This window comes from Thamnophis elegans, chromosome 12, assembly GCF_009769535.1.
Source record: "Thamnophis elegans isolate rThaEle1 chromosome 12, rThaEle1.pri, whole genome shotgun sequence".
Classification (NCBI taxonomy): Eukaryota; Metazoa; Chordata; class Lepidosauria; order Squamata; family Colubridae; genus Thamnophis; species Thamnophis elegans.
The window spans coordinates 44,504,001-44,528,392 of NC_045552.1; the positions used below are offsets into that span (position 1 = coordinate 44,504,001).

Consider the following 24,392-nt stretch of genomic DNA (forward strand, 5'->3'; position numbering starts at 1 on the left):
CGGTCACCAATGCGGAGTTTTGCTCAGCAGATAAATTCTCAGTGTGCCCAGAGAGAGAAATATCTGCCTCTACCTAGGATTGAACTCACAGCCTCCTGATTGTGAGGTGAGAGCTCCATCTCTAGGCCATCACATCACTCCCAGAAGCCAACTATGATGATGGGTAAAAAGGAGCACTTAGGGTGACATCACAACCCAAGTCCTACAATGATGTATCTCAATATCAGACACAAATATATATGTTACCGAGGCTGTGATATTATGATGCTGATTTTGTCATTTCCATATGCGAGCCTTTTTAAGTCCTGTGGACTTCAACTCCCAGAATTCCCCAGCCAGCTGGCTGAGTAATTCTGGGAGTTGAAGCCACAAGTCTTAAAATTGCCAAGTGTGAAAAACACTGCTCTATGACATTAGATATTAATATTAATAATAATTGGGACCCAGGTTTTTGTTTTAAATTAGCTAGATTAAGCCCAAAGAATCCAGTTTCCAATCCTAATGATTCTGTACAGTGATATCATTATACCTATATTTAACCATATTTTATCATCTATAATGCAACAAATCATGACTAAGAAAACTATATTGTAACATTTTAATAGGATAAGGGGAAAGTGTCTGTATGAAATTCGCTGAAAATAATCTGTCTTTGTACTCCTAACACAATTTAACAGCTTATTCTTAAGGGGATTAATATATGAATTTTGTGTTCCAAAAAGTCTTCCTTTTAAGCCCCTTTCAAAAGAAGGTGCATACATATAGTACATACCTACAGACACACTTCATCTTTCAACCAGAGAAACCACTATTCTCAACCAGGAAAGTGTGTGAACTCTGACAAATTATTATCCCTACATTATTTTTTCATAGTTGCGAAACCAGAAAACCAGCCTCATATGCCGGCAATACTACGGTAATCAGTAAGCATTTCTGACAATTTTTAATCTATAAATATAAAAGCCAAATACCACACACTCGTCACGAAATCTCCAGAACTGCAAAGCCTACAAACCTGAAATTCGGCACGTATGTTCCTCTTGGCTTCTAGGTCCTCGCTAAGAAAGGATTTTTCGAAATGACATCACATCATCAGCATTTCCTATAACCGCCAGTTGCCTTACAGTAACACGCTCTGATGCTACCCCTTCGCTAAATTGGGCGTGGGCGTAGCCAGCGCGTGACTCATCCAGCCTGCTGGGAGTTTAGACATTCTACTCCCCCTCCCCACCTGAAAAGAATTCTGTTCCAACTGCCGGTTGCCTCGCATTCCGTTACCTCAGTTCAAACTGGCAGACGTTGCACTCCTTCACTCAGGAGCGGCCTGGGGCTCCTTACAGTACCAAACGTGGGTACCTCAGCAAAGGGGAGGGAAATTCCAGCTTCCTCTCCTTGGGGCCTACCCTGCTTTAAGTGTCAATTTATCAAGCCTGATCACATAGTTTTGTAGGGAAGCACAGGTATCCAGCTAGTACTACATATATTGGTCAGGAATGGTTGTTTCAATATTTCAGCATGCACAGATTAGAAACTACACACACACACACACACACACACTTTTACCTGTACTATTGGCAAAATGTTGTTGAGAGGGGTGATTTTGTGGTCTTCTAGGGCGTTTGTTGCCACAAAGCTGAAACCTTTGAAGAGCTGATGAGCATTGGCGCTTGGTGGAACTCCAGGAGAATCTTGATTAATTGAAGAGTATGACATGTTAGCTTGCCCAAAATATAATGAAAAATATTCTGTATCATCATGCTGATTTATCAAAGAATCTTCTTTCGGAAAAATGGCGAATGTAAACCGCCTATTGAGTGTTGTATCGAAGAAGTAAACAAAGAAAAATGAAGGCTTGGGTTTTATTAAAAAACCAAATAATTAGCATGGAAAACTAATTCAATTAGTCAATTTCAATTTAGTGATTTTAAATAAAAGCTATATTTTTTTTAATTGCATATTTGTAATATTTTGGGGGGAGACAAAAAGGATTGCCCTATATTTATTTACTCTTACTAACAGTTTATGTCTATTCCAATTAATACGTTGAACTTTTAAATGGAAAGTTCTATTATCAAAGACGAATGGGTGGAGGGAAGACATATTACAGGTATATTACAAGATATTGCACATAGTCCTTGACTTATGACCACAATTGAGTCCATAATTTCTGTTGCTAAGTGAGACATTTGTTAAGTGACTTTTGCCCATTTTACGACTTTCCTTGCCACAGTTCTTAACACTGCAGTTGTTAAGTAAGTGAGATGGTTGTTAAGTGGATCTGGCTTCCCCATTGACTTTGCTTGTAAGAGGTTCGGAAACGCAGATCACATGACCCCCAGGATACTGTAACTGTCGTAAATATGAGGACCCAGATTGTTGGGGGCCATAGGCTGACTCTGTAAACCGCTTAGAGAGGGCTGTAAGGCAGTGGTCTCCAACCTTGGCAACTTTAAGACTTGTGGACTTCAACTCCCAGAGTTCCTCAGCCAGCTTTGCTGGCTGAGGAACTCTGGGAGTTGAAGTCCACAAGTCTTAAAGTTGCCAAGGTTGGAGACCACTGCTGTAAGGCACTGTGAAGCGGTATATATGTCTTAATTGCTATTACCTTTGGGAGTTTTTGCTGTGAATTCTGGGTCAAAGCAAAAAGTGTCTTCCGGTCTTCCAGAAGCAGGTTTAAATGGAGGCTGGATCTCCCTCCTGTAAAGTTTCTGGAATCAGAATCGCAAGAGATTACGTCACCGTAGATTACCATGGGTTTATGTTGCTTTTCTAATGGGAAGTTCTTTGCTTCTGCAGGTTCAATTTTAGAAATGTTTCCTTTCTGTGCCTGTGCCTCTTCCCACACTTGTGATTGTCCCCAGAGCCATCTGGAGACACAGAAAGGGGAATGAATAAAACTCAACATCTCCTCCTAGTACAGAAGAGCTTGCTTCTTCAAAGGGACTTATCGAGGAGAGGAAAACTACTGGATGGGAGTATAAATAGTCTCTAAGCACCAGGCAGTTATTAGCGAATCAAAAGGTATCAGGCTTTTCTTGAACCTGCATTCTCCGGTTTCTAGAAATGCTTTTGAAAAGCTTCTAAATGCTATGAAAAGAAATAAAAAAAATATGAACTGTTAGGTACATCTAAGGTGCAAAAGAAGAGGAGGAGGGGGAGACTGAAAAGAGGAAGGAGCGGAGAAGAAGGAGGAGGAGAAGAGGAGGAGGGGTGGAGGAGGAGAAGAGGAGAAGGAAGAAGAAGAAGAGGAGAAGAAAAAGAGGAGGAGAAAGAGAAGGAAGAGGAGGAGAAGAAGAAGCAAAGGAGGAGAGGAGGAGGAGAAGAAGAAAAAGGAGGAGGTGGAGGAGGAGGAGAGGAGGAAGAGAAGAGAAGAAGAAGAGAATGAAGAGGAGGAGAAGAGGAAGAAGAGAAGAAGAAGAGGAGGAGAAAAAGAAGAGGAGGAGGAGAAAGAGAAGGGAGGAGGAGAAGAAATAATAGGTTTTTTCCTCTCTTTGGTAGAAATAATATTGGCTTTTTTCCCCTTTACCTGCTCAAGTTATTCCCCAACATTATGCAAGAGTTGTCAAGCATCACATTAAACCCGAGTCCTTGCGAAAATGGTACCCTGAGTACAGATTTATTTCATAGACTCACATTCCAATCAATGGTTGAAAAGAAAGGATGCCTCTTTATTTCTTCAACCCCATCAGGACCAGCCCCTACAATTTCAAGGAACACAAGGCACAAAATGATTGCCAATCAAACAACAAATTACATATGCTGATGAAGGTCCCCATCGATTGAGCGATGCAATTGGAAGGGTCCTAAAAACAAGTTTACTTCCACTAGAAGAATTTGCTCTTATGTAGCATGGGTAACTCTGACTTTCTGGGTCTTCTGTCTTCTTAAACTGTGAGTCTTCTTGAAGGACTTTGGAACTTGAATGCTGCAGAGCTCCTACTGCCAGGAATACACATGATAAATCTTACTTTAATTATAATATTGTACTCCTGGGATTTTAGGTTGCTGTTACGATGGCACCAGCTGCAGCTTTGCACCTGGCTTTGAGTAGCCTTGATTATATATTCATAAATGAAATAAATCTTCAAATACTGAAAAGAAACGCTTTTGAGTTCCCAAGCATCAGAAGATCCCATTTTCTACAATGCGTTGCAAGTCAGTTTCAAAAGATTGCAGTCTACACAATCATGCTACTCCAAATGAAATATAAACCACAGAAGGCACCCAAGGGCTTAAGCACTGAAAGTGACTGCTGTTTTCAATGACAGACCCAAAGGTGCCTTTTCAAAAAGCAATTGGACTTTCTTTGTTTTTTCCTTGAAGACGTTTTGCTTCTCATCCAAGAAGCTTCTCCAGTTCTGAGGAAGTGTCTTGGAAAAGAAAGAAAGAAAGAAAGAAAGAAAGGAAGGAAGGAAGGAAGGAAGGAAGGACAAAAGAAAGATAAGAAGGAAGGAAGGAAGGAAGGAAGGAAGAAGGAAGGAAGGAAGGAAGGAAGGAAGGAAGGAAGGAAGGAAGGAAGGAAGGAAGGAAGGAAGGAAGGAAGGAAGGAAGAAAGAAAGAAAGAAAGAAAGAAAGAAAGAAAGAAAGAAAGAAAGTCAAGTTGCCTTTTGAAAAAGCACCTTTGGGACAACCATGACCTGGATGACTGAGAATCTCTGTAGACTTTCAATGACATTGTTTAAAAAACAATGTAAAATATATCAAGGCTAATTCAAAGGAATGTTTGAACAAAAAACCAAGACTGTTTATATCTTCAGCAATATCTCAATTCTCAACAATAGTTGTCATAACAACAACATCTGCCCAGCCCAGGATCTTTGGGAATGACTTGCTAGGTGGATGGAAATGCCATACCCAGCCTAAACATCTGGCGGACACTGTGACCAACTCTAATAAAATCAAGATTTGTTATCTTAGTTTTGACACGGAGGTGTTCTGGAGTTTCCTACTGTAGCATCACAGCTACCCATGTGCTTTTGGGGAAAAGAAATGTTTAGTTTAGTTTTATTGGTCTTGTATGCCGCCCACTCCCGAAGGACTCCAATAAACAAGGCTTACAATAAACAAGGGAAGGGGAGAAATAAACAAGACAACACTTTTAAAAACACAACATTCACAATTTCCGTGGGGCTGGATATTTCACAAGCCCCCCAGCCTGCTAGAGCAGCCAGGACTTGGTGGCTTTGCGGAAGGCCGGGAGGGTAGTAAGGGTCCGGATCTCCACGGGGAGGTCGTTCCAAAGGGCTGGAGCTGCAACAGAGAAGGCTCTCTCCCGGGGAGTCGCCAGCCGGCATTGGCTGGCAGATGGAATCCGGAGGAGACCTAACCTGTGAGATCTAATCGGTCTATGGGAGGTAATCGGCAGGAGGCGGTCTCTCAGGTACCCAGGTGGCTTCTAATTCTACCTTCCTTCTAGATATACCACCTTCCTAAATTAGCTTGATAATCAAGAAACACTATCCGTAGATTATATCAGGGATTATCAAATGCTACAACATCAGGGGTGTACTGCTGGGGGTTTGCAGCGGTTCAAGAGAATCTCTAGCTAAGATTCTGTGCAGTTCGGAGAACTCAAAATCCTACTTCTGGCTGGCCCCACCCACCCCTCCCCTCCCAGGAGTCCCTATGTGGCCCGTTTTGGATGCACGGTAAGTGCAAGGCGCATGCAGAGGCTTGGGGAGTGCGAAAAATGGGCCTACAGGAAGTTTGGGAAGGCTGGAAACGGACCTGTTTTCACCCTCTAGATGGCCCCCGGAGCCTGGGGAGGCCGTTTTTGCCCTCCTGGAGGCTCGAATTAAAGCTTCTGGAGTCCCGGGAGGGCAAACTCCCCCCCCCATGGTGTAGGAGGCTAACTGGGCCACGCCTACCTTGGCCATGCCCACCCAGCAACCGGGCACAGAATCCCTTGCTAAGATATTTGAAGCCCACCCCTGAACACAGTCTACCAGCCTGGAGCTTTTGTAATATTGCAGACTAAGGCATTTCTCTCCTTTCTCCTTTGGCTGTGGTATTTTGAGAGGGAAGGTCCAGAACATTCCACTTCAAGAAAAACTGATGTAGGCAGGATTAACTTACCTAGCCTGTTGGAAGGATTCCTTTTAAACAACATCCTCAGAAGGCTCTGAGCTTCCGGGCTAAGGAATTGTGGCATTCCGAGTTTCGCTCTGGGAAAAGAGGAAATTTGGATTCAAGAAGCGCTTTCTAATTTTTTAAAAATCAAATGCAAACAATTTACTCAAAGGAGACATTGAGCATGTGTTTTCCACTGCACAAGTGATGATTCAAAGAGACAAGAAATTATTGTTCTAACTTAAGTATTCTAAATAGGTGCATTTTTAGCAGCTTATAACAAGACAGCACTCTTGGCGCCAGCTTCAATCCTGCAATACCTACAATATCTTCTTTAGTTTTCACTTTTCACTTTAAAACAAGCATTCCATGATTCTTTTAGCTCAGAAACAGGCTATAGCTGTCTGCTTTTGTGATGGGATTGTATGCAGAATATTTTTTTTGTCTGGGAAACCTTCATATGTCACCAGATGATAATGCAACCATTAGCTTGTTGGTCATGATTACTAGAGTCAGCTCACCTCCCATAATCAACATCTGGAAAGCCAGGGATTCCATTTCCCTGCCAAGCAGTTTAATATCTCCCATCAGATCAAGCGTCCCTTTGCAGAACCCAAGCCTTCAAAGCTCTCACACAGCTGGAAAGTCAAGGTTGTGTATGCACCTTGTCTTGAAAACAATCCTCCAATCTTTTATTATCAGACTCCAAAAAACAGGAAACTGATATAAGATTCATTTTAAATGCTCAAAGAGCTAAAACGCATGTCCTAAGCATCAGTTTTCAAAATCTTTTAAAATGTTTATTAAATTGTATAAATTGCATAAAAGCCACACAAACTTGTGTGTGTGGTGTGTGTTCAAATCATTGAGTGCCTGGATTAGGCCCCCACAATTTGTTTGGCAAGATTTCATAAATCCTTTACCACTGCCTTCTTCCTAAAGCTAAGAGTGGGTGTTTGGCCCAATGTCACTCAGCTGCAGAGGTGGGTTCCTACCAGTTCAAATCTACCGAACCAGTTAGAAGAGGTTCCACCAGTGGACCCGGAAAGCAGGCCACACCTACAGAAGAGGTTCCAAAAAATTTTGAAACCCACCACTGACACACACACACACACACACACACACACACACACACAGACCGACAGAGAGAGAGAGAGAGAGAGAGAAAGAGAAAGAAAGGAAGAAATAAATAAAAAAAGAAAAAAGAAAGTAAAAGAGAGAGAGAAATGAAAGAAAAAAGAAAGAAAAAAAGAAAAAAGGGACAGAGAGACAAAAGGAAGGAAAGAGAGAGAGAGAGAGAGAGAGGGAGAGAGAGAACACATGGCCGGCAAGCCACTCCCACCAGGTCACATGGCCGGCAAGCCACTCCCACAAAGGAGGCCACACCCACAGAGTAGGTTCCAAAACTTTTTGAAACCCACCACTGCTCAGCTGGCTTCACGCCTAAGGAAAACTAAAATTCACAGACTCCCATTTCTAGCCTGGTGCCTTGAATCACCACATCAAGTCTTCATCTTGACTCTGGTGACCAAATTGGCACTGATGTTAATATCAATTTATAGCATTTATATCTTGTTCATGGGCTGCAGTTTTACTGGCTATTTTATACAAAGGACACCAGTCATTCCTCAACCAATTTCCCGCAACATGAGCAGGAAAACTTTCTTACTAATTCTTTCTTTGACAGTGTTATCCTAAGGCAGGGGGTCCCCCAAACCCCAAGCCGCAGCCTACTACCAAGCTGTGGCCTATTCAAAACTGGGCCCTGTGAGAGGAGGGTCAGCCCACACACACTGAATGCAGCTCAACTCACACAAGTGGCAGAGTGATGTACGGCTACACTCGTACGAGTGGTGGGCCGGCAGACACGCACATATGCTCCAGCCCACCACTCGCACAACTCGGTTCCCACCACCACCTAGCCAGGCCACCAGGTTGCAAGTTTGGGGACTGCTGTCCTAAGGATTAAGCCAAATGCTTATATTTTTGCCTCATCCATTTTAAAACTTTTACACATTTTTATGGTAGGGCTCCCTGACCAGAAGGCTATAATCTTGAATAAAAACCCAAAACAAGTCAGAAAGGCAAAACATTAACACTGATCATTAGTCCCACAGGATGCCAGAACCTTCCTCTCCCAACATAGGTAAAGGTTCCCCTTGCACATATGTGCTAGTCGTTCCCGACTCTAGGGGGTGGTGCTCATCTCCATTTCAAAGCCGAAGAGCCAGCGCTAGATATCTCTGTGGTCACGTGGCCGGCATGACTAAACACCGAAGACGCATGGAACGCTGTTACCTTCCCACCAAAGGTGGTTCCTATTTTTCTACTTGCGTGTTTTACGTGCTTTTGGCAGAAGCTGGGAGCTCACTCCACTATGCGGCACTAGGGATTCGAACCAGTGAACTGCCAACCTTCTGATTGACAAGCTCAGTGTCTTAGCCACTGAGCCACCCTTAGACTATATAACAGAAGTTTTATTTTGATTTGATAAATACTTTGAAGCTAATTAAAACCTGAAAACCTGAAATAAAAATATCCTATTTCAAAACCACACTTTTGTCCATTTTTCAAATGAAGCTTGGATAATGAAATATTCTGGGCAGGGGCAACTATCGCACCTGATAATCATTTTATTGTATCACTAGCATGCACAATTTTTGTTAACTTGCAAATACTTAGCAATGGAACAGAACAGAAGAATACTTACTTGAGTATCATATTCATAGTTTCATTTCGGTCTTTACCTTGGAAAGGTAAAGTACCAGTGAGCATTTCAAACTGAAAAAGAAGGAAAGACCAAAAACATTTAGAAAACGAACTAACAAACAAGACTTAAGCTTCTAGAATTGAGATGTAAGAAAAGCTTGCTTATTATTATAATGCATTATAATGTATTATAATGTATAATATATAACTTATTATTAATGTATTAATGAATCTATTATCTATTATGAATTTAACCATTCATAATTTCTGCTGCTATGCTTACATCATGACAGAAAGCGTGTTACTCTATTAGTGTAAGTTAGTCTGCCTTCACAATTATTAAACAAAATATTAAACAATTTTGATAACATTAAACACGTTCTAATGACTTTACACTAATACAGATGTGGTTAATTTAAGATACTTAAATAGTCAGACAAAACTGTGGTGGCTGAAAATACATTTATAACTTTCTTTAAAGAGTTAATGACAACTACAAACACTTCATTACAATCACATTTACCATAGACTTATGCAATATGTTTTTCAACATCCAATTCTGGTTTAAGTGTTCCTTCCTCCACTATTTGGCTCAAAAAAAACTAACATAAAGTGCGTTCAGTTCAACTGAAATAACACACTTTCCATCATGATGTAAGCTTAGGAGCAGAAATATAAATATTAATTATAGTTTATTACATCTCATTAAATTTGTATATCACCAAATAATTCTGACTCTTGACATCTTGTAAACTGTAAAGTAAAGTATAACAAAAACCTCTTGCTAAGAGTATAAAATAAAATAAAAATAAAATAAACAAAACATTCACAACAATAAAACCCCAAACAAATAAATATATTTAAGCCAGAACCCCCAAAACATCAAACATGACTATTATTACAATAATAATACATCAATTTGGGTGGTCCTTGGTGGTCTCTGAGTTTAATGGTTTTCTTGGAGATGTTTCATCACCAAACTAGACACCATCATCAGTGTGTGCAGTTATTGATGATGTTATCTAGTAGGGTAATGAAACATCTGTAAGAAAACAACCATGCTCAGAGAGCACGAAAGAGTCCACAGTTCAACCCTGCGAAATGCAAATATTCCCTTCTATCATTCATGCATCGTGAGTCTCAAATGCTTACGACATGCAACACAAAGCCATTAATGCACAGTACCATGAGGACACCAAACGACCACCAGTCTGCACTTTGGTTGTGGCCCCGCCTGTTCACAACTTCAGGGGCCATGTATTCTACAGTACCGCAGAAAGAATATGCTTTCTTCTCTTGATCAACCGATTCTTTGCTTAAGCCGAAGTCTAAAACAGCATCACAAAGACATACCAAGTAAAGAAATACTGAGCAGACATCAGGCGATAGAAAGTGAAGATTAGCATGTAAGTTCTTTAGGGGAAGTAATGTGACCTAGAGATGAGTCAACGATAGCCCTCCAGCTATCATGACAAGTCTACTTTCCTCAACCCTACCCAATGAGAAGCGGTGATAAAAGGTCATGATCTCTTCTTGATCTCTTATCAGTCATGTGTCATGGTAGAAACTCCAGCCCTTTTGTATTTGCATAGTAATGTTGCATGCAGGACATAAGAGGCCGAGCTTGCAACATTGCAACCTTAAACACTCAAAGAGCCACAAAGGTCCTAACTGGAAGCCCCCCCCCCCCATTCAATTCTGGAGCCAACTGGAAGTCCAATTCCCCCACCCTAGAGTCTCCTCCTAGCTTGGCATTGTTTTTCCTCCACCGACCAGAAGTCTGGTTCCCCTACTATAAAATCTCCTCCTAGCACAGTGTCCTTTTTCCTTTACCTGTCCTAACCAAAAGCTCTATCAATTGTGGAGCTGATAGGGAGCTGCAGCAGAGGGATGAAAGAGCCACATGCAGCTCCAGAGCTGCGGGTTGCTGATCCTTGGTCTAAATTTTAGTAGACTGATACCCAACGTGACTATCAATGAACTCTTAAATTAATTACTAAATAAGACAATTAAAATGGGCCCATACAAGCCTAGCTAAATACCCACAAGCTGCATAATGACACAACAAAGTTCTAGTACTATCTTTCCTCTCCCTTCCTAGTTACCGTACATAAATTCATGATTCATTGATGTTACAACTTTATGATTGGTTTGAAGAATATATTATAGGTAATGTCAGTTATGATTGTGCATCACCCGTAAAGATATGGACTTGTTTTAGATGTAAAACCAATATGTCTCACCACTGCGGTCAATGAAAAGTTTGAGAATCGGTTTGGACTTAAACTCTAGCCCAGTTTTTGGAAAGTTTCATCAGTCAAAGGCTTTGACCCAGTGTTTCTCAAGCTTTAAGATTTGTGGACAGGGCTGGCTGGGGAATTCTAGGAATTCAAGTCCATATATCTTAAGAGTTGCCAAGGTTGAGAAACACTGCTTTGATCTCTGCATGGCTTCCACCAGTGTCCAAGTGACAGATTTTTTGCAATGGTACAAAGACCAAGCTAAAGTTTTCAAATTTGTCTATCTTTCTCCGAGTGGAGAATTTCAACTTAACGCAAGTCCTTCTTTGCATCATCTCACAAATGTACCCTATTTTCCTGAAAATAAGACCTCTCCAGATAATAAGTCCAATCGGGCTTTTGAATGCATGCTCTAAAATTAGACCTCCCCCAAAAAATAAGCCCTCTCTGAAAATATTGAACACAGCAGCAGCCATGAGATGACCAAGCTCGCCGCCTCCTACACCTCAAAAATAATAAGACCTCCCCGAAAATAAGTCCAATTGCTTATTTCGGAGGTCAAAAGAAAATAAGACCCTGTCTTATTTTCGGGGAAACACAGTATTGAATATATACATGTGGTAACTTTTTTCTCCCCCCAAAAAGCAGAGTCCACACTGAGCTTGTAGACTCATTTCTGTTCACCCTATTTTAATATTTTCAGCCTACAGTGAAGCAAGCTAGCTAACACAGCTTTTCTCTGAAGCATGCTTAGTTCACAAGTGTCATTTTTAGTCAACATTCAGCTATAAAATGTAGTCTCAGCTACCTGCAGTTAAGCACCAAATTAGAATAATGAACATCAGTATTTCTTCAAGAGGCTAAAAGCCAGTGTCTGGTTTTTAAATTAATTGCATTTCCGCGATCTATTTAGAGTGTGTTGTTGTTGTAACACTTGTTTTGATTAGTTGCTTTATTATCTTACTGGAGAATTTGTTTTGCTTTTATTGTACATACATATTAGTCGCCCTAACAGTTGGTGTCTAGGAAATGTTATAAATAAGCAATTATTACTTTTGACAGATCCAAATGGAAGGAACGGCTTCTTGTGAAGCACACCAGATACGCTAAACAGCATGACCATGAGAATCAAAAACACAAGAAAATGTACATCTTCCAGAGAGACTGAAAATGGGTAAGAAATCCACATGGCTGTCTCTGAAAATACAACATACACGACTGTACAACAGCACACTTGGTCTTGGCCAAAAGCTGAGTTAAACTACTTTTAATTCATTTTTAATGGTTGTGTTTAAACAAGGTTGATTATCGCCCAGATTCTCAGGCGTGAGAAGGGCAGCTATATAAATTCAAGAAATAAATAAATAAAGAGAGCGCACACAAGGAGCTAAGAGAGCTGTAATGTTTTAACTTGCATCATGTTAATTTCAACCAACGTTTGGAGTATTATTTGAAACTTGGTCACTAACACAATCAAACATTGAGAAGCAAGTGATTGACCAAGTGCCAGAAACACTATACCACTTCAGATAAATGGTTGTCCAATCTATTCTTAAAAGCTTCCAGTATTGGAGCATTCACAACTTCTGGAGGCAAGCTGTTCCACTGATTAATTGTTCTAACTGCCAGGAAATTACTCCTCAGTTCTAAGTTGCTTTTCTCCTTGATTAGTTTCCACCCATTGCTTCTTGTTCTACAGGTGCTTTGGAGAACAGTTTGACTCCCTCTTCTTTGTGGCAACCCCTGATATATTGAAACACTGCTATCATGTCTCCCCTAGTCCTTCTTTCCATCAAACTAGACACATCCAGTTCCAGCCACCGTTCTTCCTATGTTTTAGCCTCCATTCCCCTAATCATCTTTGCTTAATGATTTGTAAAAATGAGCACTCTTCTGCTTCATTATATGTTGAAAATGCTAGCTTTGCAGTGAACGATTATGCATCTGCAAGCCTGTTTTTGTACATGCTGTACAGTTCTATTACTAGGCTTTATACTTTGACGTTACTCATCTGCTATGATAGATGAGAGTACAACAGCCAGCTGGCAGATGTAATCACAGGATGTAGTCAGAGAAATCAAGAGGACAGCCACTGCGATTGATGCTCCACCTGTTGTCTATCTGTAGCACACTTAAAAATGGGTCCAGGTTATTTGAAGGACCATCTTTTCCAAGTTATATCTACCCAACCCATCAGTGTAGAGACATTCCCTCTCTTTAGAAAAGGTCCACCAAGTGGAACCAAGAAGAAGGATCTTCTCCATGGTAGCTTCCTCCCAATGGAACATCATCCCCATGGAGATGTTTGGTTCCCACCTTGAAAACTCTTTTGAAAGGCCCCAAAGACATAGTTTTCCCATAGGTTCTGGGTAATATTGTGCCCAAATAGTGGGTTGCTTGATTGCTGTCACCAGGGAAGTGGGGGTTTATTGGGTTTTATAATTGGGGTTTTATTTCTATTAGCCAACTGGTGTCACCATGGGTGAGTTGGGAAGCCATACACGTTTTCTTAATGAATCAATACATAATAAAGATGGGTAGAACTTTGTTTGAAGCATCATGGCTTCTCTTTACTTTTTGAGACCATATCTTGCAGATTCTCCACCAGCTGGAGACACTGGACACTCAAGAAGACATGACAGCCAGCCTAAAATTAAACTGATTCTTTTAGGAATGTGGCATTTGTTCAACAAAAAATGATTTGAAGGGATAAAGGAGGACATGATGGAGGAATTTAACCAGCAACAACTTGACTCAGTTCAAAATACCTTCTGTTTTAATTAATTGAGTCTATTGAGGTAAATTTATATATATATTTATATTTTAAATAAAACTAAACTAATAAGTTCCACCTACCTGTTAACTTGATATGTCCTGCTTCATCAAGCAAAATGCTGAAAATTAAAATTCACATTCACCAATGCACATAACAAGAATATTTTAATAAGACAGTTGAGCAAATTAGAATGCTATACTATTGACATTTAATTAATTAAGAATTTTCTGAAAACATTTTGGGGAAAAAAAAGAGTAGAGGTAGCCTTTGACTTACAACAGTTCCTTTAGTGACTGTTCCAAGTTACAACAGCACTGAAAAAAGTGACTCACACTTACAACCACTGTGGCATCCCCATAGTCGTGGGATCAAAATTCAGACAATTGGCAACTGACTCATAACTTATGACCACTGCTGTGTCTCAAGGTCACGTGGTCCCGTTTTGCAACTTTTTGACAAGCAAAGTCAACGGGGAAGCCAGTTTCGCTTAACAACGGTATTACTAATTTAACAACTGCAGTGATTCACTTAACAACAGTGGCCAGAAAGGTTGCAAAATGGGGCAAAATCCTCTTAGCAACAAAGATTTTAAGTTCAGTTGTAAGCCGAATGTCAAGGACTACCTGTATAAGCAGTGATTCCACATTTATTTTATGGCAAATACAAAGAAGGGTTTAAATAAGAGTACCGTAATAGTGGATAAAATACATTTTACTTTACTTTTCTGGCTTCAAGTCCCGGTATACAATTCCCAAGCTGTGGAGGTGATCCAAAGCTAGAGCCAGTTCTGCGAGGTAGAATTTCACATCTTCCTCTGTAAACATAACCTAATAAGAACTATATAGATTTACATTCCGCTCTGGTTAAATTTCTGTACATCAAAGACGTTAGCAAATCCTACAGAGTTTAAAGATCGGCGATGCAAATTCACTAGTCCGGGGATGGCGAACCTTTTCGGCAATGAGTGCCCAAACTGGAATGCGTGTGCATGCACCAGAGTGCCTGGAACCTGAAGACCAGCCAGCTGGTGTGCATGCGCACGCTGGCCAGCTGGACTTTGGGTTTCCGGCACTCTGGAAATTTCCAGGCCATTTTTAGGCCGCTTTCAGGCTGTTTTTTGGGCCATCTTCAGGCTCTTTTTCAGGCCATTTTTGGGTCATTCTCAGGCCATTTTCTGGTGTTCCAGCACCCACCAAGACCAGCTGGTTGCCGGAAACCAGAAGAACAGCTGGCAACAGCACGCGTGCCTGCAGAAGGGGCTCTGCGTGTCAGCTCTGGCATGCGTGCCATAGTTTCTCCATCACGGGACTAGTCCGTACTGCCTGTTGTTTGTAAACAAGGGTGCTTGTTCTTTGTAAATTTTTTATTAATATAAATAGAAAAAGCAACATGTTCGAAATCCATATAGACAAGTGTGTTGCCTGGTTACAATTCTTTTAAGTAATATTCATCATAGTAATAATAATAGTACTCTCTAATAGCAATTGCATAAGAACAGTGTTTTTCCCTCATAATATGAATACGTATTAATTGTTAATGCTAATCAAAATTAATAAGTTACAGTAATCAACCCTAATAATAAAGTTATTCTTTCTCTTGTAATTTTAGAAGTTCTAACTCCTGATTCTCTTATTTAGCCGTTGATAAAACAGATCCCTCAAAATGTTCAGTGTCTTCCCTTTCTTTAATTTCAAATGTTAGTTTATTCATTTCTGTACATTCTAAAATGTTTGTTACTCTCTTTTCTTCTCTGGGGATCTCCTCGCCCTTCCAATGTTTTGCGAAAAGGCAACTGGACTTTTGTTTTTCCTTGAAGACAAAGGAAAACAAAGGAAAAACAAATGCCAGTTGCTCTTTGAGAAAGCACCTTTGGGACAACCATGACCTGGATGACAGAGAATCTCCACAGGCATTGATCCTATTAGTCCTCCAAGAATAAATATTCAGAGCATGCCTTTTGAGGCAACTCATCAATGACAAATGAATGATTAGAAGGGAAGTTGAATAGTTGACTTCTGGAAGGCCATGTGTCCACAGAATACCTACTTCCTCTGAATGAAAAAAAAAGGTCCAAACGAACAAGATTATTTAATTATCTCAAATAATCCCATATGATGAAAAGATCTCCAAGATCATAGAAATTAAAAGTGAGATGTAACCATTAAACACAAAACTCTGAAATGATCTGAACAGGGTTGCAGCACCCCAAAAATTGAGTCGAACACTTGTTTATGACTCAGTTCTACAGAGGAATGATTGAGTCTGTCATCTGCACCTCCATAACTGTCTGGTTTGGCTCTGCAACCCAACAAGACAGACACGGACTTCAGAGGAGAATCAGAACTGCAGAAAAAAATGATTACTGCCAACCTGCCATCCACAGAGGACCTGTACACTGCACGAGTCAAAAAGAGGGCTGTGAAAATATCTATAGACCCCTCACGTCCTGGACATCAATTGTTTCAACTTCTGCCCTCAAAATGATGCTGCAGAGCACTGCACACCAAAACAACTAGACACAAGGACAGTTTTTTCCCCCAAATGCCATCACTCTGCTAAACAACTAATTCCCACAACACTATCAAATAATTTACTAAAACTGTATTATTATTATTATTCTCTTCCTTCCTAGTATCTATCTCTTCCCACTTATGACTATAACCATGTTGCTTGTATCTTTCAATTTATATTGTTTTATTTGTTTACTAGTACGATTTGATAACTTATTAGTAACCATGACTATCACTAAGTGTTGTATCTTTTTATTCTTGGTGAATGTATTTTGGCGCCTTGGAGCGCTGGAACTGGCATCAACCCAGGCTTGCCACCACCACCCTGAACTGGTTCTCCCAGTGGCGCCATAGGCGCTGCCATCTTGTTTTCTGCTTTTGCGCAGAGCAATTTTGATTGCACTTCTGAGCAAATGTGCATGCGTGTGGAGCGCGCATATGGCACGCGCACAAAATTACGTGCGCACCTGGCAATAATGCCGGCAGCAACCCACTCTGGAGCATATGCACCAAAGACAAATTCCTTGTGTGTCCAATCACACTTGGTCAATGAAGAATTATATTCTATTCTATTAAAGCACCCAGATGATACGGGGTTTGCACTCCGGTGGGCTTTGAAACATCTCTTCTTTTAGTGTCCCTTCTAAGACATTTCTGAGTCCTGGAGAGAAAAAAAATCCTACTTCCTTACATAGCGAGAAATGCTTTATTTATTAATATATTTGACCTCGTTGTGTTTTTACACAGAAACCTTTCCTTTGAGTGAGGAAAAAAAACAACATTTCTAAATGCAGAGAGTAAGATGATTTTTATGTAGTCATAACAGTGTAGGAGGCAACTATTTATTCAATCCTGCCTTTCCTCCAGAAAGCCAAAAACAGCATTCCACCCTCTTAAGTTCACGATCGCAATTTGTCCTCACAATTTGGAGGGAGATTAGGTTAAGAGATATTAATGGCAAGTTGATCCAGTTTCTTCACTGCTGAACAGTGAAAGAGAGACAGATTTAGGCAAGGAAAAAAAAAACTGCCCAGATTTGAAACTAAAGTATAGAATAAATGGATTTGAGTTGGTCATCTCCTCTGAGCATAATGTCCCTCTCACATTATCATCAACTCCTTTTAATGACCCCATAATCCTTTGTGGGGTGGAGTCCGGGCAACTGAATAGTGTTTTAATGGCCGGATGCCTTCCTGTCACCAATGCGAACTTTTGTTCTCATTGTGCCCAGAGAGAGAGAGAGAGAAATATCTGCCTGTACCTAGGATTGAACTCACAGCCTCCTGGTTGTGAGGCAAGAGGTCCACCTTTAGGCCACCGCACCACCATGTCTCTCCCACATGGCTATTGAAAATATAAAAAAGAGAAAGCGGAGCTCTTGGAAGAAAAGGCAAAGATAAAAACTTAGTATAAGCTATGTTTTAAAAGGTCCATAAATACATACCTCTTTGGATAATCTTGTGAACACGTCTCCTCCCCTGAGAAAATCCAATATTAAATATAGCTTTCCTTCAGTCTGGAAGGCTGGAAAGAGCAGCCATAAAACATGAATCAGTTTTGTGGAACAACAGATATGGCGCGTAGATAAAACACTAAACAATATTTATTAATCAATTAATAAATTAACAATGTTCTATTAATTTAGGACAGGGGTGTCATACTCAACTTCATTGAGGGCTGCATCAGAGTTGTGTTTGATCTCAGGGGGGCATGGCCAGCTCGACATCACTCATATGGTGGGGCACCTATGGTGGCCAAATGCTAAGGCAGAACTTCCCTCAGACCTTTCCTCCCTCTCATTATAATCTTCCTTCCTTCCCTCCCTCCCTTCCTTTTCTTCTTTTTCCTTCCCTCTTCATTCTCCTTTCTCCTGGAGACTGGGGAAGGCTCTGATGAGGGCTCTGTGTCGGAGGCAGAGATGGGGTCAGGGCCATCCGACAGTTATCAGCTGCCTTCAGAGTCGGAGATCAGTGGGACAGAAGAACAGCTGGAGCCTGTTCCCAATGTGTGCATGCACAGAGTTTCCAGTCGAAGGGAACAGCTAAAGAACAGGGGTCGACTTGGGAATAAAGTCACAGGTGGATGGCGAATGACCCCTCCCATGAGGAATAAAGAGGAACGAAAGGGGAGAGGAGTTTGCAGGAGACAATTACTTCAATTCAGTAGGGTGAAGATCTGTCCCTGACTTCTTGCCAAGTATTGTCTGCTACAGAGCGGCATTTGGAAGATAGCAATAGCAATAGCAGTTAGACTTATATACTGCTTCATAGGGCTTTCGGCCCTCTCTAAGCGGTTTACAGAGTCAGCATATCGCCCCCACAGTCTGGGTCCTCATTTCACCCTCCTCGGAAGGATGGAAGGCTGAGTCAACCTTGAGCCGGTGAGATTAGAACCGCTGAACTGCAGATAACAGTCAGCTGAAGTGGCCTGCAGTACTGCACCCAAACCACTGCGTCATTTCGGCTATCAGCCTGGCAGCTCTCCAAGCCTGATAAAGGTCTGTAGTTGTGAAATCTCATGAAAGACTGTTTGCTGGGACTTCGCTGGAGAGGAATTCCCTTTAACCTAAATAAAAGGGGTTTTGTCTGGAGAATAAAATGATCTTGGGAAGCCTAGGTCAGAACACTTGCGCTCTTCCCATCTTTCCTTCTTTTTCTTTGTCTTTCCTCTTTCCCTTTCCCTTTTCCCGTCCCTTCTTCCATGCTCAAGTGCAAAAGGGGAAACATTTCTCCTTTTTTTGTTTTTAGTTTGTTTTGCTAGTTCTCTGACAGTGAAAGCAGAGTCTGCAGGGGCTCCCTGTTTTCGGCTGCAATGGCCTCCTGCAGTCCTTTGGCAGCAAAAATGTGCCCATTGCGGAGACCGTCGTGACTGAAAACGGGCCCAGGAGGGCCACCAGTGGCCCTCTCAAGCTTCATTTTCACTGGCGGAGGTACTGTGGGTCAGATCTAAGCAGCCTATGGGCCGGATTGGCCCACGGGCCTTGAGTCTGACATCCCTTATCTAGATGCAATGTTAATATATATTGTTAGTCCCCATATGGTACGCCATGTGCTAAATAAATAATAAAACTTTTATCTAAATAAACCCAGTTTCATGGAAAACATTTAAAAATAACTGCTTAAATGGCTTGTCACACAATATAAAGTCTGCTTTTTAAAAAAAAAAAAAAAAAACCAAGCTAGTAGATGTAATTCAAACTCTAGAAATGAAGACATTTATCGGATAAACCTTGATCAAAGCCACAGACAGTAATACTCACCATAGTGCAGTTTGACAATAAACGGATGATTTACTTCTACTAATATATCTCTCTCCATCTTTGTGCGGACTCTATCTCGAACTGCAAACATAAATTTTCCAAGAAGAGTGAAACTAAATACGTACTTATGCCTTTTACAATAGGCGCACATACAAAGGATTTTTATGAGAAAATTTCATTTTCAGTAGTCATTTTGCGGAAGTGTTGCAGTGACTTCCATGGAAATCCCAGGGGAAACTTCAAGCGACCATGAACATCCAACCATCAAGCACACCAAAACATCACAAAAAAGTCACAACTGTCGTATGACTCACCAGTATGGGATATTCGTGAACTCTGCCAACTTTCTGGTGAGTCATTTAAAACAGCCACTTCAAAATTCTACTGGTAATAATTGAATCGAACATCGCTTCTGATGTCTTAGATGGGAATACCCTTTTTTAACAAAAACTCATAGTGATATGGAACTGTCATTTCCTCAACCTGTTTCTCAACCTTTGCAGCTTTAAAATGTACGGACTTCATTTGGCCGGGGAATTCTGGGAGTTGAAGTCCACACATCTTAAAAGTCCACACCATCTGCTGCTAAAGTTGAGAAGTACTGCTTTAAAGGGTAAATCACATATGCGCTAGTCGTCCCCAACTCTAGGGGGCGCTGCTCATCTCCTTTTCAAAGCCGAAGAGGCAGCGCTGTCCGAAGACGTCTCTTTGTGGTCATGTGGCCAGCATGACTAAATGCTGAAGGAGCACAGAACGCTGTTACCTTCTCATCAAAGGTGGTTCCTATTTTCCTACTTGCCTTTTTTACGTGCTTTCAAACTGCTAGGTTGGCGGAAGCATCTCTGTGATTATAAAAAGAGATTTTTGCAACAGGGACTGATGATACGGCTAAGAAATCTATAAGCAGTTGGTTAGATGTCTGTAGAGATTCTCAGTCATTCAGGTCATGGTTGTCCCAAAGCTGCTTTTTCAGGAGGCAAGTAGATTTCCTTGTTTTTTTTCGTTTTCGAAGACATTTCGCTTCTCATCCAAGAAGCTTCTTCAGCTCTGACAGGATAGGGTGGGGGGATGGAAGGATTTATATTCCTTGCAGACAGCTGGACATTTGCATCCTTTTAGGGGATCGTTGAAACACTTGAAGGTTTATCTCTGTCCTCAGGGTCACCTGAGTAGCGCTTCTGGCTCATGTAGTCTGCAATTTTTAGCTATACAATTTGGGATGAACACCCTTTAAATGGTGTGAGTGTAGGAATGGATTTCCAGAGAAAAACTGCGGACTACAGGAACCAGGTGACCCTGAGGACACAGATAAATATCCAAGTCCTTCAATGACCCTCTAAATGGATGCAAATGTCCAGCTGTCTGCAAGGAATATAAATCCTTCCCCCCACCCCCCCAATGCTGTCAGAGCTGAAGAAGCTTCTTGGATGAGAAGCAAAATGTCTTCAAAAATGAAAAAAAAACAAGGAAGTCCAGTTGCCTCTCCAAAAAAAAAACACTTTTGGGACAACTAGTCGGTTAGTGAAAAATCTACCATAACCACTTGCTTCCATATAAATAATATGTTCACAATACTGAATATGATTTCACATTCATTCCTATGGAAAGTTCAAATACCACAATCTTCAATGCAGTTTATCTGCACTTTTAAAGATAAAAGTTGATTATTAAGTTATAAATGGTTATTTTATTTCACAAATAAAAATAAACACAGCAGGAAGTATTTTTTTAACTTTATTTTAAAACAAGCATACCTTTCAAGGAAGCCTTCTTTAGAACTTTCATGGCATAAAGATGTCCAGCATCAGGACCAATGATTTTTCTCACAAGGAAAACCTCAACAAACGATAAAGATTAAATATGTTATAACACATTACTAAAATGTGCAAGAGCCAAGGTGGCGCAGTGGTTAAATGCAGCACTGCAGGCTACTGCTAGATCAGCAGTTCAGCGGTTCAAATCTCACCGGCTCAGGATTGACTCAGCCTTCCATCCTTCCGAGGTGGGTAAAATGAGGACCCAGATTGTTGGGGGCAATATGCTGACTCTCTGTAAACCGCTTAGAGAGGGCTGAAAGCCCTATGAAGCGGTATATAAGTCTACTGCTATTGCTATTGCTATCTCACGTAGTCCAATGAATTTCTTTCTAGTAACCATACATTCTAAATGAGCTGATGTAAGACATGCTATTCAAGTTTAGAATAATACTTCCAATGTCTGTTTTTTTAAAAACAAAACCCAAGTTCTCCAAAATTAATTCTACAGAAATAAAATATTCCTCTGCAAAGAAATACTACGCAATTCTATGAGAACACAAACTAAACCTCTGCAAATCTAATTGTGGCACTTGAGCACACATGCACACATACTCAATCATCAACACCATTATTCCCTTATTCCTTAAATCCGACTTCTCCAACCTGGAATCCTTCCAGATAGATGAACCTGAATTCCCAGAATTCCCTAGCCAGGGAGGCAATTGCTAAGCATTCCGGAGCCTCATCCACAGAAATAATTAATCTGTATTACTTTTTTGGATTCAGTTAAAGCCATTAAAACCAACTGTTGAACTGCAGATGTTCCAAAAGATTAAAAGCCACTTTTAATCTCATGAAGAATTAAACAACGATTTAGCCGCCAGTACAAACCTAGCATTGCAGCATTGAAACCAAAGGAGAAAATAAAGCATTAGGTATGTGGTGAAGAAGAAAGAAGCAGCTAACTGTGTCTAGACACTATTTAGAAAGAGAAGTATAAAAGTTTGAAACCATAAGCCTCTGGAGGGCTTTGGATTCAAAAGCTGGTCACACTTCTTGGCAGCTCTTTAAAGCAACTGTCTCTTTTTTGTTTTGTTTTGTTAATTGCATCCCTACTTGCCAGCTATAATGCAATCCTAGGAAGAAACACATTTTCACAAATGAAGGCAAATATACATGACCCAGGATAATATTGATAATATTCCAATCTGGGTCGGCCATGGGGACTAGAGACTTATTCTTCCAAGCTTTCGGACTCGTGCTGGAGCCAATCCTCAGAGAATTTGTTGTGGTGTGTCAGCCGCTGGCTCCTCCAGCAGCCGAATCAGATGAGGAGGTGGCGTGGGAGTCAGGGTGAGCATCAAGGCAAACTGAGAGCTCTGAGGGGGAAGAGGGAATGGAGCTGTCAAAGAGGGGGGAGAGAGAGACAGAGGCGGAGCCTGGGCTGTCCATCAGCCCTCAGATGGAGAGTGAACAGGCCCCCAGGTCTAGATGTGGCTGATGAGGAAGAGGGGGAACAGCTGAGTCCAGTGCCTGACACGCGGATGCGCAGAAGACAGAGGAGAGGAGAGCAGTGGAAATCTATGGACCAGTCCTTGGGAAGGAAGAGCCACCACTGCTATAAAGCCCCACCTTAGCTCTGGGGATAAAAGGCAGGGGGCGGAGTTGAATAGATGTGGCCAACAACTATTCATCCCCCTGCCGGATAGACTTGTTAGCTTGCTGCGGGAGAGAGAAACTTTTTGCCAAAGTTGCCGCCACTCCTAATAAAGCAATAATTGCTTCAACTATAGAGGGTTTGTCATGTTTGGGGAGCTGGGTCAGAACAGAATTCCTCTTTAGCAGAGTGTGTGAAGATGGGCTCCAGCCCAAAAAACTAAATCTCTGTCCTAGTGAGGGACCAAAATTGGATCCTGCAAGATCCAATTTTGTTTAAGGAATGCAGGTGGATGCTACTGTCATGCTAACCAGGGCACTCCTGAATACCTGCATTTTCTTCAAAGTGACTCGGCTGGAAATGTATAAACCTACTGCAGCACTTCATTTAAATGCAGGAGGCCGATTTGCAAATATGATCAATAAAACTAATTGAGAGTAGGGGAATGGGAAGCAAGAAAGAAATCTTTTAACTTTCCTTGTGAAGAATCTAGCAACTCAGTCCAAATGGCTCACACATTTTAATGTTTCAGCAACGATGCAAAGATGAACATATGTTTAAAGGGTGTTTATATAATTTTTTTTAGCTGTTGATAGTTTATCTCCAACTTATCAGAGATGGGGGGTTTTGTTTTGTATTTTTACTTCCTTCAAACACAAAGTAGGCATCAACAAAAAAGATCGCCGTGCCTGATTTTATAACCTTGTTTTTGCCACAATTGTTAAGTGAACCACTTCAGTTGTTAAGTGACCCACACAGTCGCTAAGCGAATCCAGATTCCAACATTAACTTTGCTTGTTCGAAGCTGTCTAGAAAAGTTGTGGGTGACAACCACATCGCCCTGCGATGCTGCAACTGTCATCAGTAAATGTCAATTGCTAAGTGCCTGAATTTGGATCATGTGACTGTGGGGATGCTGTGACAGTCATAAGTGCGAGGACTGGTCATAAGTCACTTTTTTCAGTGCTTTTGCAAGTTCAAACAGTTGCTAAATGAATGGTTATAAGTCGAGGACTACCTGTCATGAGGTTTCTTGTAAACAGAGAGCCAGGAAAGCTACTGAAAAAGAGCCCTGGTGGCACAGTGGTTAAAATGTAATATTGCAGGCTGACTCTGCCCACTGCCAGCAGTTTGATCCTGACCGGTTCAAGGTTGACTCAACCTTCCATTCTTCCGAGGTCAGTAAAACAAGGACCCAGATTATTGGTGACTATGTAAACTGCTTAGAGAGGGTTGTAAACCACTGAGAAATAATGTATAAGTCTAAGTGCTACAGCTATTGCTACTGAAATGCTCACAGGATTTACTATAGTACATTCCCCAACACTTAAAAACGCTAGGCTTGTATGTAGTAGAGGAATGAATCAGGGGCTCTATAGGACATCCAGTGCAAATTTAAAAGAAATACGGTTTGT

The 24,392-nt window shown here is 41.1% G+C and overlaps 1 protein-coding gene across 2 annotated transcripts in view; it reads right to left on the minus strand.

Annotated features, from left to right (window-relative positions):
• Positions 1–24,392, minus strand: part of RPS6KA6 (ribosomal protein S6 kinase A6) — a 67,171-nt gene that overhangs the window by 14,387 nt on the left and 28,392 nt on the right. For both annotated transcript variants that reach the window (XM_032227572.1, XM_032227573.1), the window contains exons 4-14: positions 21,318–21,399; positions 19,564–19,644; positions 17,749–17,828; positions 14,515–14,621; positions 13,875–13,912; positions 9,964–10,106; positions 8,780–8,850; positions 6,076–6,164; positions 3,634–3,698; positions 2,606–2,708; positions 1,564–1,688 (exon numbers count right to left, since the gene is read on the minus strand). In XM_032227572.1, the coding sequence (XP_032083463.1) occupies positions 1,564–1,688; positions 2,606–2,708; positions 3,634–3,698; positions 6,076–6,164; positions 8,780–8,850; positions 9,964–10,106; positions 13,875–13,912; positions 14,515–14,621; positions 17,749–17,828; positions 19,564–19,644; positions 21,318–21,399 (984 nt within the window). The remainder of the gene's footprint in view (positions 1–1,563; positions 1,689–2,605; positions 2,709–3,633; positions 3,699–6,075; positions 6,165–8,779; positions 8,851–9,963; positions 10,107–13,874; positions 13,913–14,514; positions 14,622–17,748; positions 17,829–19,563; positions 19,645–21,317; positions 21,400–24,392) is intronic.